Source organism: Lepisosteus oculatus, chromosome 4, assembly GCF_040954835.1.
Source record: "Lepisosteus oculatus isolate fLepOcu1 chromosome 4, fLepOcu1.hap2, whole genome shotgun sequence".
Lineage (NCBI taxonomy): Eukaryota > Metazoa > Chordata > Actinopteri > Semionotiformes > Lepisosteidae > Lepisosteus > Lepisosteus oculatus.
This window is the reverse complement of record NC_090699.1, coordinates 48,783,733-48,804,187: the sequence shown is the minus strand read 5'-3', so window position 1 is coordinate 48,804,187 and position 20,455 is coordinate 48,783,733. Positions and strand designations below refer to the sequence as shown.

Here is a 20,455-nt window from a genome sequence, read left to right as displayed (position 1 = left end):
AGGAAGAGGGTTAAACTGTAATCTTGGACTCATGCTCTCCTATCAATGAAAACTCTTTGACTGCTCCTCTATCCTCTATTCTGTGCAAATTTTTCTAACAGCCCTCCCTCACATTCCTCGTAAGTGAGAGAGGTTGATACAGTCCTGATCTTCGGCCAGCACTGCCATTTCCTCAGACAGGTGAGCTAACACAAAGTATTAATTATGTTATCCCTTTATATTCAACGTCTCATTTCATTGTTCAATTGGACCTCTGAACTACTGAATATGTAAGGTAGTTGGCATTTTTCCATTTACCTTAACAAAAAAAGCACCCAGTTTAAAATAGTTTCTTAGGCATCAACAGAACCTTAAGCCTTTACTCAGACCTCGAGGTGATTACAGGGTTTGAGGCTTTTATTCTGTGTGATAATGCAGTAACACAGCAAGGTGACATGATATTACAAGGACTAAATTGTAACCCTTGACAGGATACTCCTGTTTTTGATGTGTGAATGTCATTCATCCCATCCATTAACAGAATACCACTTGTTCCTGGTGCAGTTTACAGCAACCCTAAGCCTATCCCTGAAGCTTAGGGCATGAGGCAGAACTACATTGCAGACAATATGGCAGTCCATCACAGGGCACACAAACATGGACAAATTAGAGAAACCATTATAATTAGCCAGTCTATTTCTGGAATGCAGGAAGATGCCAGAACATATAAACTTCACACAGAAGACAGAAGTCTGGAACCAAACCCGGGACCCAGTGATTATGAGTCCGCAGTGCTAACTCCCAAACCTGTGTGAGACCCCATGTTTCAATGTAATTTTATCCCTGAACACCTTGAATAAAGGTGCACACTGAACACCTTGGAAAAAGTCATATTTTTTTACTAAACAATTTTGTGATGTATTTAGAAATGATGTAATGCTTAACACCATACATAATATTTAAACATTGCATTTGGATACTTTCATACTTAAAATTTGCACCAGAGGTTCAAATTTGGACAGAGAATGTTCAAATGGCAATGCAGCAGTTCAAGCACAGCTTTGAAATGACCTGAACAAATATCAGTGCATGTAATTAACCGCATTATGAGAATAGTACAGGCACACAGATGGAATAACAAGTTAGGAAAGATAAATGCTTCAATAGTTCTGTCGTCTTTCTGTTCTGTATCAGATCTTTAAAACTGGTGTCAGTATGTTCATAAGTAACAATTCAAATCATTAAGCAACTAATCTACAAGACTTTGCACAAATTAGTGAATATAATTGTATGTTACCAAGCTAGTGCGGGTGAAAAAAAGCACTGAATTAAAGGGATTAGAAAGGCTAGGTGGAAATTAACATAATATTTTAATCTTGAAACAAGAGGGGCAGATGTTAAAACTTTGGCTGGAGAAAAGGCACAACAGGTACTGCTTAAAACGTTTACTGCCATTATTTAAATTGAGAAATTAAGAAATTTGTGTTAGGCTACAGAGTTGTTTTGGTTTGTTTTTAAAATATGTCATATTCACAGGAATGTCCACTCAGATTGTTATATATTGCAAGATTGTAAAATTGCAAGAACACACAACTGATAAAGAATTACTACAAGAATAGCTAAAGTATGCCAAGCACATCTGTTAAACTAACAAGACTGAAATTGTTGCACAATGCAGATTTTAAAATGTACAATGGCACATTACTTGCAGAATTGCCACAGAACCTGTTTAGATTTGCTAACATTTACCATTTAGCAGGTAGAAGCAAGTAATATTGTCCATATTACTATAGTTTACAGTATGTAGTTCCCTAAATATTTTAACACTAGCAACAGTGATCTTTAACTGAGTGAGAACGGCAAATGCATTCAACAGATAAAGCTTTATGGAAAATAATCCCTCATACTAACAGCTAATGAAAGGCTACTGCTATAGTAAAAATAAAACTGTTCTGCAATGTTCACTAAGACTTATCTGCGAAACTGTATGATGTGTATCAGGCTTATTACACTCACACAAAACCCTAATGAACAGGATTTTGAGTTTAAATCTACAAAATTCATGCATTCAGTTTAAAGAAAAACTGGAGCATCCTTAATTCAGTGATTGCACATTTAAAATGTATACCTGAAAACAGAACTGTTCTATCACATGCATATAAACCTATAACACAAAAGGGCAATGCTGTAATATAATTTAAGATACTCAAATTTACATCCAAAAATAATTCCTCAGATGTTAACTACTACTGTATGCAATTATCCTCTCCACTCAGAAAACTATAGAGCAGGTAAAAAAAAAATACTTACCGGAGCAAATATCACCATACACATTTAAAAAATAAAATATAATCCAGCTTCACTTCACAAAATAGCAGAAACAGCTTTCTCATACTAATAAAAAGATTTCCGAAGAAGCTGGCCAAAGACAGTGCAGTCTCATCTCCCTCTGCTTCCCTCTTTTTATGAAGTAAATAAAGAAGCCAGAAATCAATGCTGAGGGAAAGTGAGATGATACACCTATCAGGCAGCAGGCTTTGCCTTATTTGCTGAGGGCTGACAAAGAAGTCATACTCTAGTGGGACCGACGGCAAGTAATTTCAACAGAAGCTCCATGGGCGCTTCCCACAACAGGAAGATTTATTCCCTATTGTGATTTCTGAAATCTGAACTTAATAGCAGCTTGCATTACTTACACAAAAAATTTCAGGTATTGCAAATCATCTCCTGAAGCAGTTTGTGATACATAATGTATTTGTTGCAGATGAAAAAAATATGTATACCACCCTCTACCAATATAATACAAGGAATCCAACTAAAAAGCAATGCAATTCAGATTTCAGATTTAGTTCATGTGAATTGTGAAATAATAACCGCGAGATTTAACACAGCATTTACACTGATAAAGGCAGCACGGATGCACAGTATCAGAGCTATAGCATCAGGATTAAAATAATTTAAAATTTAATGTTGTGAGGTCTTATATCCTTATATTCATTCTGCTGTGATTTGCACATTTATATTAGGCTACACAAAAGTAAAACAATGAGAACAATAAACATTTACTTGTTCATCTAGTCAAAATGCCATCATTAAATACAAGTAAAGGTTAATTATATCCTGAAAAGAAAAAAGACACAACTTTTCAGCTGTGAAGCCTCCTTCTAGTAGCCTCCTCTTTTCTTTTCAGCATGGAATAAACTTTTACTTTTAAAACTTTTACGCATGCTGACAAACCTAGCTTTACCTGAACATTACATACATGTCAGGTGCATTAACAATTAGCAATTGGATGTTCTTTAAAAAATGCATCAAATATTAAACAAGTAGTATAAAAGCTTATTAAACAAGACACATTACGAGTTTGTCAAAATGTTTCTCAATTTCAGAGGTGAAAAGATATCTTTGAAGAGTGAACAAAAGAAAAACTTAACTTGTTGCACCTAAAGCAATGATTTTGCATCCACTTTAATGGGTACTAGATCCTATAGCTATCATCTAAAAATTTCCACAGATGAAGACTCCCAGTTATGGGTTTCTATTACGGTATGTGCATGGAGTACTCATTGGTACGTTATCAATAGCTATTACCCTAAATGCCATAGATTTCTCATCCCCAGTCTTCTTCTTCTTCTTCTGAGTCTTCTCAGTTTACCTTACTTATCTTAACAAATATTGATGCTTAAATGTGCTAACTTCAGTTTATTGTAACACTTGTCTAACATGTTGGAACTTTTCCAGACATCTGGGAAAATCCGTTGGCTACCGATGCTTTCCTGACCGTTTCCTGCTCATCTTTAACCATGGACTTGAAATCGATCTCTGTGCATTCTGGTGAGTGCTTCACATTACAGGGAAATATGAAGACAATTAGAAATAATAGTATGCCTGGCAAAGTTTCATAATATCATTCACTTTAACTAAAAACAATTTTGAACTCCAATCCACTCTATTCAGTAAAACACACTATACCATGCTCTTCTCACTGGTATCTGAGATCTGATTTGAAAACATGTAGTTGCTTAAGTTTTGGAGATGATTATTTTGTTTCTGATTTGCACCCTTGGAGAACCCACTTAAGGTATGGTCTTAAAACACTTGAGCCACTGAAGAGTGCTGCATTCACCAAAAACCATCAATTGAAATCGATCTTCTAGTTGGTCTGCTGAATAACTGAAAAATGTTCTCATAAAAGAAAGCAACAAAACATATCTGTAGCATTATTTTTTCCATTACAAAATGTTCAAAACAAAAATGCACATTTTGCAAATTACTTTTTCCCCCAGACCATGACAATTACTACACTGTATATCAATACTTCCACCCTATCAATGTCATTCAAGCATTATATCCTCTAGGCAAGCACAATTCTCAAATCTATAATGAATTCTGCTTAACTTAAGCTGCTAAACCCAGCTTATCTGCAGAGTCCACTCGTTTAAATAGTCGTTACTGTGCAAAAGGAATCTGAAGCCATTTTACACAACATATATTCACAAATGTAGGAACAATACTTTTTCCTTCTTTCTAATGATGTACAATAAGTAATGTATTCTCTATTTAATTAACTGCTTCCATCTGCAAGGCATCAGGATTTTGTCTTTTCCAGCGCCTACAGTAGAGTTGTCTGCCCAAGTCACAATGTGTGCAATAATGATGTAATTATTAGAAATCATGTCTACTAGCTACTGGAGTAAGACCAAAGAACACAAATTACCACTTGCTTATTGGAAAACAAATTCGTTTATGTGCTTGGATAAAGTATTTTGTCTCAGAGGCATGCAATTTAATGAAAACCAATTCCCCAAATCCTACATTTGCAAGACATTTGGTTTATTACTACTTACAGAAAACTAGGACATGGTATTCATACTGTAACGCAATGGGGGCTAGCCCCGTGAGCTAAAGAGAGATCTCTCTACAGCCCAGTAGCTGTGGTCCTGCTATCACAGGGAAGGGCGGTGACGTCACCTGCTCTGGTACGCCGGCTCTTACACACAGTGCTTGTCGGCCGCAAGCGTTACACTCTCCCCCGCTTAAATCGCCGTCCCTGGCGAAGGGCTATCCCATCCCACTGCAGAGAGACGCAGAAGTCCCGGGTTCGAGCCACCAGTCGGGATGGGGCCGACCAGATGCGGCAAGGGCGCCCGCCTGAGCCCCCGTTGCGTTACAATACTATACTGTACTGCAGAAATCACAAAAGATTGGTTAATCAAACATTAGCTTATTAGCAAAACGAACCAGTCAAATATGTACTTTAGAAGTAGTAGAAATTCACAATACCTGCAAATTCGGAAATCTGCCTCTTCCTTTCCATAATGATTAAAGTAATGATTTCCAAGAAAAAAAAAACATGGCACCACTTTTTATCATTTTCTACCTACTGTACCTAACGGCACAGTGACTGCTCAAATATAGTTCAAATAAAAATGTCTGCTGTCTGAGTTTAGACTGTTTTAGCTGGACCTTCTCTTTCTAGTTCTCTCTATATTAAAAGCCACCAAGGCCTGGCACTCTAATGTTGTCAAGTGTTAACAAGATCATTTTGTGTATAAAACACATATTTGTGGGCAGATGCAACTCTCAGTTATCATCAAAAAATGCTTCCCTGAGTGTCAGCTGAGGGTCAGACCCGAAGAAGGCTCCACAGCCGAAACGTCGTGTTTCTTTTCTTCTGTTTTCAGCATGGAATAAACCTTTACTTGTTTCTTTGCAAATTTAGATCTGGCCTAGATTAAGTCTTTAAAATCATTAAGACTTATGATTTTAGACAGATTTTGAATGAATCCACCAGATAGATATACCTTTGTAAATCTTGCCTCCAGCTGAGCATGCATGAATTCCAGTCAGAATTAACACTAACACTCAGTTAACTAACAATCCTGAAGACACTGATATTGCATAAGAAAAGCCTCAGAGAGACTGGATACAAATTTATCTAGCATATCACCTTCACAGGATTCAAACCAGTTCTTACACTGGGAAGACAGATCAGTTTCCCAGACAACATCTGTTGAAATATAGGAATTCTCTTCCATCAAAGCAGACCTTAACTTTCTGAATTGTTGATGGATTAATTGATTAATCCATTTTTTTTTTCATTTAAATAGGGAAAGCATTTAAAAATAATTTTAATTTAATTGACAGTCTTGGTTTTTGTGCTAATTTTGGGCTAGTTTTTGAACCCAGCAGACCTTCCATTTATCTGAAATATAACATCACTGTAAAATCAAAATGTAAATGTAGAAATACAGTTTTAATTCTTCTTACTTCTTAACTATCCTCTGATATCCATCACTACTGGTTCTAAAAGTCAAACATCCTTTGACCTCTCATGGTAAAGAAAAAAAAAAGATTATTCCACCAATTAAAATTTTAATAGGTATTATTAAATAATAAGTTTTGAAATAATCAAATTCATATTTAAATTAAATCATACTGATGTAGTATTAAAAATGCTTATAGTAACATTTAATTAATGCTCCTATTTACTTTTTTATGTTTTTCTGTTCCTTTTTAGGATTGTCATTTTTATTCCTGTTAAGTCCTTTAAAACTTTCCAGCTTGACAAAAGGTTTTAGCAAACTCTTTTATTTTTAACACATTTACAAATGAAGCTTTTCCAAAACCCATTAAACAGACATAATTACAATAATTACTGTTAACATCTAATTAACATTCAACTTCCTTCCTGTATTCCCAACAGCTGGACGGCCAGAATGCTGAAGGAAAAGATTATAGTTTAGTCTCATTGGCTTTTAACACTGAAACAATCCATGTGAATTAGTTGGAAGTGCAATTAATGGATTATTTAACTTGGGTTAACAGCCTGATATTTATTTGTGATCCTTTCATAGAGAAAAGGTTATAACACTACACATATATACAATAATATCGCACACAAACAAAACCATCCTCTCTTCAATTATGATTTAGTAACAGCATAATAAGTTGTTGCCTATAGTATACAGTACATATTGAATATACAAAATAAAAATTACAAGGTATCAATAAAACATTTCAGATACAATAGGTTAATAGAGGGTTGTAATAAGATAACTTTTTACATAATAATTGCAGTACTGAGAAGTCTTTATTACTGTAATTATATGTAATGCTTTGTTAACTCTATTAATTATGTACCGTATGAATTATTAACCAAATATTTTTAAGTCCAGCCAAACACAAAGTCATTATGAGCTTAATCTTTCTTGAGTATTTGGTTTCAAAATGAAAAATTGTCCAGTGACATTTTTCCTTATTCCACCAGTCATTTTGGATGAAGCAGAGGTCTTAGAGGAATCTCTTAGAGGAATCTAAGAGTGCCAGAGGGTATTGGATTTTAGTCCTGGATGAGATGTTGCTGTTGTACAATCGACCAAGGTATAGTACTTCACTCAAATTGCTCCAATAAAAGTCCTGCTGCATAACTGGGTACACTGCTGTATGCCACTGTAGATGAAAATGTGTTCTCAGTGGTTAAATAAAGGGTTTTCTAAAAATTATTTTAAGATCCTCTGAGAATCCCACATTGTATAAAGAGAATGGTTTATGAATATTATTTGCTTCCACTTTGAATGAAGGGTTAAAATGGCTGACCAGGGACAGATAGTGGACCTATGGAACTATGTTTTTGTTGACGTATTATTTTCTAATTAACCAATCAAATGAAAATTATCTTGTTAATTGGAAGTGGTTCCGCATACTGTATGACTGAGACTAATAAAAAAAACTCAAACAGGATAAGATGAAGAATTCCTTTCTCACGGGATGAATCAGTTTCTTCCATTCCCGATTCACAGACTTTTTATTCCTCCTTAGACAGTAAACATATATAACGAATTGTTTTAATGGTCTAATCAACATTGGTCCTTAGATACTAACATGTCACTAGTACCCAGTGTAACATTGGTAATACAATAAATAATTAATAAAAATAACACATTAATAACAAAAATCATGATTGTTCCCAACATTTAATTAGCTAATTGCAGAAAATCTCCCTGCCAATAAAGTTGTTGAAATAAAACATTGAACAGATTTTTTTTCACAACTACAACAGAAACATATTCTGTATAATCGTTCACTGTGCCTCTCTTGAGTTGCTATGGTAACACACTAGTCTGGCACTGACAGAAAATTAACTCTTTGGAGAAAAAACACTAGGATGTTTTTTTTTCAATTGAAGATAAAAAACACAAAGACAAAAATATCACCATCATTTAGGAAATCAGTTGTTCTGAACTGCAATTTAATCTTATTATGAGTTTTTTTTTCACAAGAAGGAAAACTCAAATGATTTCACCATGCTGGCAGAAGTTAAGGCAGATAATATTCTCCTTCTCATGTGACCCAAACCCACTGACTTACAAGATGAGACATATGGTGCTTCCTTCACTTTTTTATATTAAGCGGTCAGCGCACATACTGTCAAAGTCAACATAGAACATATAAACTAATTAATGCTCCTGACTTTTGAAACATTCTCATTAAATAGTTTGCAAGTAAAAAAATAAAAAAACAGGATGATCCATGTGTTTTGGGATTCGGTTCCACGTTTGAGCTAAAAAAAAATCTGAAATACTTCCAAAAAAGTTTTACCTTGGTATCTTCACTGTGTCCCCCTGCTACTTATGGCATCTAGTTGTGACAGGATCTCACCACAGGTCTTAAAATTGGGAAAAATATCAGAGCACAATGATATGGGAGACAAGCACTTTTGCAATAGGGTGCAAAATAAGATAATATTTGCAGCATGAGTTCCATTAGAAATGGCACAGTCTAAAAATCTGTTTAACAGGTGACCTTATCTAGATCTCTGTGAGATACTATCTCAACTGCTTGTTAGATATAAGAAATCTAATTAAATGGGGAAAAATTTCCTTTTGCACAGCAGTAAGGAGCATAAATTAATTAGTTACATTTCTTGTTCTGCCTCTTATTTTGTTTCCTATAGAATTCATTTTGTGAAAACAAAAATCTACTTGCTAATTGTGGACAAGTTACCACACTTGAAGACAGTTGTTCAGCAAAATAGTTTTTGTGGTACTGTTTTAGCAAAAGCTTTGCTAACACAAAACAAATATCAGTAGCCAGTTAAACAAAACACACAAAAAGCCCCTTTAGTTCTACCCTTAACTGCTCCTTGCGTTTAAGGATGTTGAGGAAAGCAGCTTAGCTCAATGAAGTCAATCCTCTAGTGAAAGGAATTTTCTATAAATAAAATAAAGTGCTTAATGTAAGCAGACCCATGTTAACCAGGATTGATGTTTTTTTACAGTCATAGCAAGGGAATTAACTAAAAATGGAGTAACATACTGCACATTTGGGAGAATAAGTTAAACTATGTTTGTTTTTCATGCTTTACAAAAAAACCTATTCACAAGTAGTGATTAGATTTCTAAGACAATGCTTGTACCAAAGATCAAGACAGAAATTGAAAAATAATCTTTGAATTAAAAAGAACAATCCAGCACAGGGGAGATGCACAGGAAGTAAGGTCAAAAAGAGAACCTAAATTAAAATCAAAGGACCAGGTTATAAAAAACAAAAAAGAAGCTACTGAACTCGCATATGATTAAGATGTAACAACTAAAAGACAGGTGTGCTGACAAATGCAACATTATTGGATACACAGCAGTCTAGAGAGACTGGAGAGAAATAGCACTATACAGTACAGAATGAAAGAGTGTTCTGGCAACATGACAGGAATGTTATCTAGAAGATTCAAGGTTCTCAGAATTGAGACTAAAAAATATATATATAAAAAATTGTGTTCGATGTATACTTAAGATCATCAAATTATACAGTAAATGTAGTGTTGCATAGTGAAATGTATGGAATATATCTGCAAAGAAAGGCATGGTTAACATGAGTGATTTTAGTTTCCTTCACTCAGATTGTAAACAACCACGAGGGATGCCACCAGCTGAAACTGAAGTCATGGACATAATGACAGCTTTCCTTCCCAGGTTTCTCCAAGCACCCTTTACAATACCTCCACTACAACAGAGGAAGCCTGTATGGATCTCATCTTTTCAAACGATCAGGACAGAATGAAGAAAAGACAAATGAGCGTCCCATTGGGGAGCTGTGGTCATACTATCACGTGCCTTAAAGTATAGTTTGAAACTGGGAGAACACTGTGAAGGAAAGAGACTGCAATAAAGAAAAACACTTCAGGATAGGATATAAGACATAGACTAGTAGGATAGGATACAGTATATAGGATATAGAAAAGTATATTAGGATAGGATAGGACTGGAACAACAAATCACAACTTTTTAAAAAGCAAAGAACATTTCCTGTGGAGCTGAGAATGGGACCTGAAAGCCTTTCGGTCCGACCCACGTTCTTTCAGACAGGTACCCAATCATCTCATTTCAGTTCCTATAAATTTTCTAGGCTCCACTCTGGAAGCGATCCAACATTGAGCCTTGATTAAGATCACTGCTTGTGCATCTGACAGCGCTTGCAGACACTCAGAAGTTTCCTGCTTCACCGGCTGAGCCTCCCCTCCTGGGTTCTGGTTCAAAACCTTGCACAGCTCCCTGTAGCACACAGCCACTTCACAGCCCCTGGAAATCAGCATTCAGCTGTACTCCTCCGCCGCTGCTTGGATTGCCTTGCTGCATCACATTGGAGTTTGAAGAAAATAATCTTGCTGGGCTCTGTGAGGTCCCACAAAGTTTGGCTCCCCATGAGGCGGCCTAAGAATCCCAAGACAGCAACAGAGTAGAGAACAGGAGATTCAAGCTCTGCTTAAAAAAGCACTACAGTCAGTCCCAGCAGCCTCTTATTTGTCCCATGTTCAGGCTTTTGGTAAAGCAGCTCCAGACCCTGCTCAGCAGGTTTAGTCTCCTCTTGTCCTCTCTCCCAGTGTCACTCCCCGAACAGAACCCCATATGCACCCTCCACTACCGTATTCAGGGGATCTTGAGGGCTGCAGAGAATTTCTCGCACAATGTAGGATAGTTTGTCGCTATGCAGATATCAACTTTCTCAACAGAGCAAGCCAGGTTGCCGTATGTGATTTCTTTACTGACTGAGTAGTGCTGATGTGGGGATCTCTGGGAGAGATCAGACCCCATCTGGAGCAATTCTGCTCAGTTTTCTTAAGCTTTTCACGTAGTATTTAATGATTCTGGATGGGTTGCAGAGTCCACTCATCAATTACTACATCTTCGACAGGGATCTTATACACTCTTATACCATCCGTTTTCAAATGCAGGCAATGGTAATTTAGGCTTATAGATAGGGAATGGAGGCAATCAATCATTCATTGGCTATTTCTCACGTTCAAAGATAATTTGTCCTCCATGCACCCAATGGTAACTTACAAAACTAGTATGGGATCTACAATTGCACTGGCAGGTTAGGCAGGTATTGACTCAAGAGATAGCTGACAGTATATTGTGCAATGTCATCATGGTGTGCTTTCCTTGCCTCCTTGTTGTGACACTTTTGGGTCTCAAAGTGCTGGGCTCCTTCCAGATACAGTATTTGTCTTTCATCTTGCTCAGTCAATGACCATACTCTTCCAATATTATGTTTAATTCTTTCACATTTAACTTTTACATTATCTTTAAAACTCTTCTTCTGCCCTCTTCTGGTCCAATTGTTTTGGCTAAGCTGAAGAGGACCTTTTTGGGGATTTCTGAGTTTGACACCCAGATGCCCTGACCAGCCCAATGGAGCTGATGTTAACCTCCTAATGTTATGAGACCAAAGGCTGCATTTCAGGCAATGATTGATTTCCTCAACAACATCAATCTTCAATGAAAACTCTTTCCCAAATTACGGGAAGTGTTCTACATTCTATAGTCACTCATTGTAAGTCTGAATTGATTGTTCCAATGTGAACAATCTTCGGTGGTTGCTGATGGAGAACTTTGATCTTCTGCATATTAAGTGTATCTCTGTGATATGTTTCAGTAAATACAGTATATAAAAACTGAACTGAGATCCACTTTCTATATGTCAAGGTGCAGCAACATTATCAGCATCTTGGAGTTTTGGGGTAGTTTAATGGAGTAATGGAAAAGTCCATTCCGAAATACTGAAAAAAGAGTTGGAGCAATTGCACACCCTTGACCAACTCCTGTTTGGACTTCAAAGAACTTTGTAATGGATCCACTGCTGAGGATTCAGCAGACATATTTTATCATATTGAAGACGCTTTCTAATAGATCACAGAGTTAAATGCCTTTGTCAAATCAAAGATTACTAAGTATGGGGGGTGTTGCATTTTTCCCTGTAATTGGCTAACTATAAAAATCATGTCAGCCATGCCTCTTGAGGATCTGATACTACACTGGGATTACCTTGTCCATGATGGACAGCACAAAGGTCCCTCCATAATTTGCACAGCTGGATTTGTTCCCTTTATAGAAGAACATAAAATAATTTAAACCACTGGATCAACTCTACATTCCAGATCTGTACAATGAGAGTATTTTGGATTAAATTTTAGTTCCTGTCCACTGTGCTTAAAAATTTCAGAGGAACTCTGTCACTCCTGCTGTTTTGTTGTTCTTCATTAGTATGGTAGCTTTCATCACTTCAATAGTTTCTGGCAGAGTTCTAAGCTTCATTGCTCTCTAATTGGGTGTTGTGGGATGGAATTGAATATGTTTTATTGACAGGCCCGAACTGAACAGATTTAATATTTTGTATTATCAGATGGAACAGATCTTAAAACAACATCTTCGAATGAGTACTGATAGTCTTTCTTTGAAGAAGTCTCCCTCTTTCATAGGTCTCACAGGAACTTTTCCATAAACACCCTGGCCATCAACAAGTAGCAGTGAAGCAACTATACTGTAGACATTGTTTTTTGTCTGGTCTTTCTTATACCTATAGCACACAGTTCTCCTTTGAAACTGTGTTTTTGTTTGTTGCTGGGTCAACATTTGCTGCTTGAAGTTTGAATTACTCTGGCATACACACAATTCTGTGCTAGTGATCAATAAGATCATTGGTGATTTTTCTAGTAAAAACTCCAATCATCTCTTTTCAAGCAATGGTATATTTGTCCTAAGGTCTTACCAAGTGATCAAGTGAACAGCTCTCTTTTGTACTTTGTAGAAGCTTGAGAGCTTTCCCTTAATGCATTCTTTAAAGCATCTGGTTTTTAGTGGGGTGCTTTGCTGCTTTGACATTGCTTTGACACTGACATGGCCTCTTTTGCAAGTGATATCGTTAAGCCAGATTGACAGCCATAATTAAATGTATATCCAACAATCAATGGTCATTCTAGAACCCATGGGCTCTTGTCATTGCTCAGATGACAAACATTTTTGTGATTTTAAACACAGACAACAACATACTAAATCAGATGCCAGTGCTTAGATAGCGGATTTTGCCAGGATGTTGTGTGTCCATTTTTCTCCACTTCTATTATGTGCAGATTGTAGAAACAATAACTATAACTAGATGATCCTCTGGAAAAACAGGGTATTGGTAGTGATTAGTTCATTGATATATTACAACCTTTTTGTTACCAGTGGGTCTGTTCCAGAGAATGGTATTTCTTTCAACTCCAATAGTCTCCAAGTAGAATTAATGTGTCCTCCTTTGGGATTCCACAAAGAATGTTTTTCACCCTTGGCATATAAATCTTCCTAACTGTTTTGTCATCTGAAACTAGAGTGAGTGTATATGCAGAAATCATGTAGGCATACAGTATAAGACATTTTAGTAGGATGCAGCTCAGCTGCAAAGGCTGCAAAGGAACAGGTGAAGGTTCATTTCATGTTGAAAGGTAAAGAAAAGAATAGAACACTACACTTACACTTGACATAACGAAGTGTTTATTTTCTTTGCCTTTTAGCATAGAATGAACCTTTATCTGTTGGATACTTTCAACCTTACTGTCAAATCCAAATTCTTTTCAAAATCTTCTTTTGGTTTTCCCTTTCTAAAGAAAGTATAGCTACCTTCATATTCCCTGAGTGAGTTGCTTGTATCCAGCTCATCAAGGTTCTCTCAGGGTAGTGATGTCAATGTCAAATCTCCGGAGCTCTCAACCCACACATGTACAGTAGTATGGGGTTTTGTCTGGTCATTGTCTGAGCCAACTATGATGGTCCTGATGTTCCAGATCCCAGATTTTAATATTCTCTTTTGTGTTTTTTGATTGCACAGAGTGATCCCTCTGGATGCAGCTACCCAGACAGGAGTAATAAAGCATTATTGAAGAGAGACATTGGTTTAGTGAATAATCCATTTGAGATAAAGATTTGTCTTGTCAGAGGGGACAGAGACTTGCAATAAGAATGAGGACATTACAACCCCCAACTAAGCAAACTAAGCCAGGAGCTTCTGAGAGGATGATAATGGAGTGAAGGGAGTGATCCACCACAGTGAATGCTGGGAAAAGGGTGTACAATTTTTATGCATAGTCATGCATGGCCAATATGTAGCCTTTGTACTGTATTCATTAATCATTAAATTAAATGTGTGACTGAATGAAATTAGGTATTGCATGGTGACTATTGTAAACATATCTTTTTAAAATTATTACAGGGCCATTATTGCTTTTAGTGCATAATACACATTGACATGTATATTGCTGTCTTTTATCGAGAGTTACATTAACACTATGACTATTTTAAACATGAAGTCACAATTTAATATCTGTCTACAGACAATGGAGGCCCCTTTCTTTCCATAACCAAGAATGCTTTCTTTAGTTGGTCCTGAGTCTATTCCCATAGCTGATTACTCAATATAAATTGCTGTATCACAACAGTACAGTGGATCAAGGCACAAGCCATTGACAGCACAGTATTGTCACTATGAAGCAAAAACATACTATTTCTTAGTGGGAAAATAAAGACCTTTTCTGTCCACCATTACTGTATGTCTCTATTACTGGTATTTAAATAATCTTGTTATGTATTGGGTGTAGTATGAAAGAGTACTGGGTGCAGCTGTTTATTTTTTTTAATTTACCAAAATTCGGAATCGGCAATTATGTTTTTCACAACTCACAGCTACAAAGCACCTGATCCTCAAATGGGAGAGAGTGAGGAAGTGTAGGCAGATTCCTCAGACCTGCCCCTCTTTAAACTACTCATCTTTTAGAACACCACAGCCCTGTACCAGGGGGTCAAAGCCAGCTGCAGAGAAGGCACATCGCTTACCAACAGTGCCACATGCCTGCAGGGTAGGAAATATTAGGAATATAGTAGGGAAAGTTTTAAGTAAAGCTTTGGGCTCTAGACCGCTTCAGTTGTAAATATAAGTTTGTGTTGTGTTTATAGTTCTGTGTAACTAATACTTGCCTTTGAAGTGACCGCCTGTTTATTTCCTCACCATGAAATTAAACAGAAAATTAAAAAAAACATGCAACTTCAAATGGTATTACCTGACCAGTTGAGTTTTTATAATAAGTTTTATAAATTGGGCTGTCACTGTCCCCCATTCACCCTATTTTCAGCATTTAGTCACCTGCCATTGATCACAGAGCTCTTCAGAAGGGGAAATACAATGCCAACCCTACACAGGGCAACTGAGAAACCAAAAAAGTTTCACCAAAAGTTGGAAGTCTGGTTTCATGAACAACCTGACTTACAACTGCGGCACATGATGGACAAGGATGGATAGGCTCTTGGAGTAGCAGATCCTCAGGACCCCAGCAGAGCTTCAACTTCATCTAATCAAAAACACCTAAAAAATTTGGGTAGTTGGCGGACTGACAGTCTGGGGCAGTATGATGGTCTGGGTGGAGACACACTCATGTCTGCTGATGAGCATAGAGCATGCTACTGTACATCATTCATTTCCAGCAACAGTACTTCTTCGCCAACCCAGCCACTCTGGAAATGTGACAAAGTCCTTCAAAGCAGCAGGAAAACAGAAAGAAGAGTCTGGGTCACATTCTACACACAGACTCCAGAGCTGCCTACGCACAAACTCTTTCTGTCAGGAAGCAAAACAATGGACTTCCATATCACAACCAAGGTTGGTGACATGTCAATGTTGAAAGGTCCCATTTTTATTTTTATAAGAGCAATTCTGTTTCCTATTTTTAGTTCATTGTTCAGACATGATTGTCTGATTGAAGCTTTCATCCTGCAATGATATGAGTCACTTCAGGAAGAGCAATAATTGGACAAGACTGACCTGGTTGAAGACATGACTTCAGGATTGCCTTCTTTAGGAGGTTACAGGTTCACAGTTATAAACAGTCATTATAAATAGCAAATAGAGGTTCATTTTTTTAGAACCTGAACAGAAGCATCAACTTAAAGAAAAGTGAAGATTTCAAATGCAAAGTTAAGTCACGTAATCCTGAAATACATACTATACATACTCACATTTACAGTCTCGAAAAGCAGACTATGACAAAAAAAACAAAGACAATACAGTCGCATGTTGATCAAGAATTATCCAGTGTTACCTAGTATTTCAATTTAACACATAAACCTGAACAGTTTTATGAACACAAGGTAAAACCTACAGTAATAAATGCTGATCTTTCCTGCCTACACCCATTTTACTGTTTCTATTGTTATCAGTTTCAGTTGTGACGCTCCGGGTCTTGTTTTGACTAACATTGACAATTAAAAGGATACAAACTCAGAAGTTTTGTAAAGGTTGACCGCCCCTTCCCACCCTAAAGAATGACAATGGATATCTATAATGCTATTTTTTGCATTTGGTACAATATTTAAGAGCTGGGGATTTAAGACATACTACATAAATACTAGATGCATTATTTAAAATAATATTATTTAAACACTATTATTATTATTTAAATACTGTACAACATATTGTCACTTATTGCACATTCTCTTCCTGGGGATCAGGGCCTTGAAAGGTAGATCTATTAATCATTCATAGCAATTCTACAGAAAAGGATCCCTGTGAGGATTACATTTCCCAGACAAACCTGTACACAAATACTGTACACAAATACTTTTTAAACTGAAACATTTGACTCCCCTGCCCCCTCCCAAGAATGATTTTCACTGGAACATACCGTATCTGTTGTGAATCTAGAGCATTATGTTTCTGTATAGTATTATTAAAAAATAAGCGTAAATTGCAAATAAACCGTATCAAAGCTCAGGAGAAAAAAACAGCTTTAGCAGCTTTAGTTTTTGAATGTATGTTTTCCATCATAAAACAGCACTACAGAAATATGAAGGATTTTGGTCTTAACAAACTAGATTCCTTGTCCATGTGTCCTACTAATTAACAGCAGCAAGCAGCAGCAATCTTGTCTCGAATTACATAACTCACACAAAACATGGTTATTTCCTAATCTCCTGGAAGACAGACCTCCCAGCTGGAGCAGCCTATAACTCAACCAAAATGTGCAGTACACCAAAATTTCTTGAGCTGTGGGCTCCCACAGCACTGAGGAGGCTAATAAAAAATTTCAATTGAACACTAGTCAATCATAAATCCAAGTGGGGTCCATAATCATTTTAATAGACCTCATAGCTGAATATAATCGTGAAACATGTTGACTTGAATTTTTTATTTTACAATGTACTATAAAATGAGCACCCCTTGATATATATATACTGTATAACAAAGTTACAATTTGATGGTGCAGCTATTATTATAAATAAGCAATCCAGAGCACACTAGCACCAACAGCCCAATAGGCACCTTGTGTTACATATGACAGAATTCTCATTTTATTCTTTCAGGGCACTGTAGTGTACTGTAGTTAATAAAACCTCTGTGGGCCTTGTTCATGAAAGATTCGAATGTAATTAGAAGTGTCTAAGTCAAACATAAGGGGCACATAATGAAATGCAACATTCGGAATCCACAATTACAAGCACCTAAAAGCCTTACAGGCGCGTGCATAGATAAAAAATTTAGAAGATGTCTGAATTTATATGCACCGAATATATTAATGTACATACTAATGAATATACTAATACGCCAATGTATGCAAATGATGAGGAATGATAGAAGTGATGAAGTTAATAATATGCATATGCTATTCACAAATCTCTTCAAAGTATTAGTTGCATCTAACTTGAATGCTAGTTTTTACAGATGGAAAGCAAGTATAATGAGCTGAGATCCTCCTAAAAAGCAGCAGTGCAGCACCAGTGGGTTATCAAAACATGGAAGCATTCCTTGCACACAGGAAAATTAAACAAGAAAGGAAGAAGACATGCCCAGAGTCCACAGGATTCAGATACAGGAATTACTGGGCAAGACCAATTCCTCTCAAATTCCCAAGGAAATCTTCACCAGATAAAGCATGAGCACTAATGCTGTGCTGGCACTACAATGGGCAAGGACTTCAGCTAAAAGCAGACCCACTTCTGCACCCTTTAAACTCTGGTTTATCTGCCTGCTTTAGCATGAGCAGTCTCTTTGGTTGATTACACATAGATGTGTACATTTTTAGAAGCATCTTCTGATAAAAGACATGAATGAGCCATTTGCATTTTAGTTTAAAAATTGAAGTTCTTATTGAAAATGATGGTTTTGAGTAGGGCATCCTATGCAGAAGAAAAAAGAACTTGAGACGGATGAAATAAACAAGATGTGGCTCTAAAAAGACTAATGTCTTTCATTATTGCAGGTTTCAGGATGTTCCCACCTGAGCAAGAGAAACACACATATAAACATACTTTAGATGCAAGCAGCAATCATCAGGGGTTAAGCAGACATTTTCCTTTTCTGTTATAACACAGATACACTATTGATCTTTGAGGGAGATCAAAGGCCACAACCAAAGTCTTTTTGCTGAAGCACATACAGTAAGAGATCCTGTTTACAGTATGTTCCATAGTAACAATGACCCTATCTGCACACATTAGAGTTATAAGGTATTTTCATTTGACAAGATGGACATATCAAAGATGTTATATGGCTGCCATACCATATAACAATCAGCTTTATTCAGTTATGTAACACGATTCCCATAGGCTACTTTTCCTCTTTGATTTTCCCCCCCTCTGCCACCACCAACGTGCAGCCTCACTTGGATGACGCGACGGCAGTCATAGTGCGCCAGAACGCTCACCACACATCAGCTGTCAGTGGGGAGGAGAGCAGAGTGATGAAGCCAATTCATAGATGGGGATTATTAGAAGCCCATGATTGGTAAAGGCCAATGGGAAATTAGGCCAGGCCACCAGGGTAATACCCTAAATCTTTGTAAGAAACACCTTAGGATTTTCGATGACCACAGCGAGTCAGGACCTTGGTTTTTTGTCTCATCTGAAGGATGGCACCTCTTTTTTACTGTATAGTGTCCCCGCCACAAACAATTTGACAGATAACGCATACCTATGCGTAACTAGTTTTGCTTAATTGGTATAATGATTTAATTGGAGATTTTTTTTGCCAAATCCAAGATAGCAGCCTGTCCACATGACCAATCACGACCAATGACTTTGTAATAAACACATTTTTAATAAATTAATTTATTGAGTGTAAAAAGAGTGTTAAAAATTAGTGTGTTTTACATTTATGTAAATGAGTATAAAAAGGCCCATTCTGTTCTAAGAATTTTGAACTTCTATGATGTTGAGTTTAAGAAAACAACAACAACATTCCCCAAATTATGTCATTTACTGACAAGGTGACCAAACCATGTGACTTGATGGCTCTGAAGTTTAGCTTTGACTCAGCTTCTCAAAAGCCTTTAAATTCCTGTTTAGTCTCACGACTTTTCAAACAGGGGGTTGAGTTTCATAGGAATTTTGGAATCATGTGGGAAATCTTCAAATAATTACAAACGTATTCCAGGAACATTGATGTTTAGTCACCAAATAATGACTTCACTGCAAATAACACTGGTAGCAGAGGTATTTTAGTTCTTCAACTTAGCATTCCTGAATATACTAAGTGGAGCTCAATAATGCTGGCAGGTTTTTTCTTTTCAAAAGAAAAAATGCATTGCAACCAAACTTAAAACAGTGACTTGAAATGTTAAAAATTATTTAATACTATTGAAACCACTGTTTTTTAATTAACTTAATATTTCTGTTAAACAGAGTTAGGTATATAACCATTCTTAAAAGCCTAAACTTTGTATAATCCATTTAAATATTATTTTCAAAACTAAGAAGAAAAAAAAAACTAGAAACACGGTCTTCAGAAGTCACTAGCTAATTGTGCTGTTTCTTTTGACACTGGACTAAAAACATCAAAAGCTGTTCCAATATTTTATTTCTCAACTGTTTTTAAAGTTACGGACCGATAACTTGTTTTATTGTACAAAACGTGTTACTGCAGAATGGTATGCATATATTCCTGTTGAATCAGCAGTACAAAAAGCAGTGTTCATTTAAAATATAAAAATAAAACATTATGGCAAAATCTCTCTTCTGTCTTTCACTATCACCCTGGTTGAACAAGCAAAAGCCACAGGGTTCTATGTTCATTGTGAAGAAAAGTAGGAGGTGCAGGATTTAAATCCATAACAAACCCAGGTAGAGCAGAGGTACCTGTAGTTCAGGGACTCATTGTAAAGAAGGTCACTCTCTCT

General features: G+C 36.6%; 1 protein-coding gene across 3 annotated transcripts in view; it reads right to left on the bottom strand.

The window, feature by feature from the left end:
- synpra (synaptoporin a) overlaps positions 1–20,455 on the bottom strand; it is a 102,702-nt gene that overhangs the window by 37,832 nt on the left and 44,415 nt on the right. Inside the window, exon 1 of one of the 3 annotated variants that reach the window (XM_006630630.3) lies at positions 2,290–2,528. The exons of the other annotated variants lie outside the window; for them this stretch is intronic. Within the exon in view, the coding sequence (XP_006630693.2) occupies positions 2,290–2,313 (24 nt within the window). The 5' untranslated portion in view covers positions 2,314–2,528. Of the gene's footprint in view, positions 1–2,289; positions 2,529–20,455 lie in introns of those variants that run through there. 3 annotated transcript variants of the gene reach the window in all.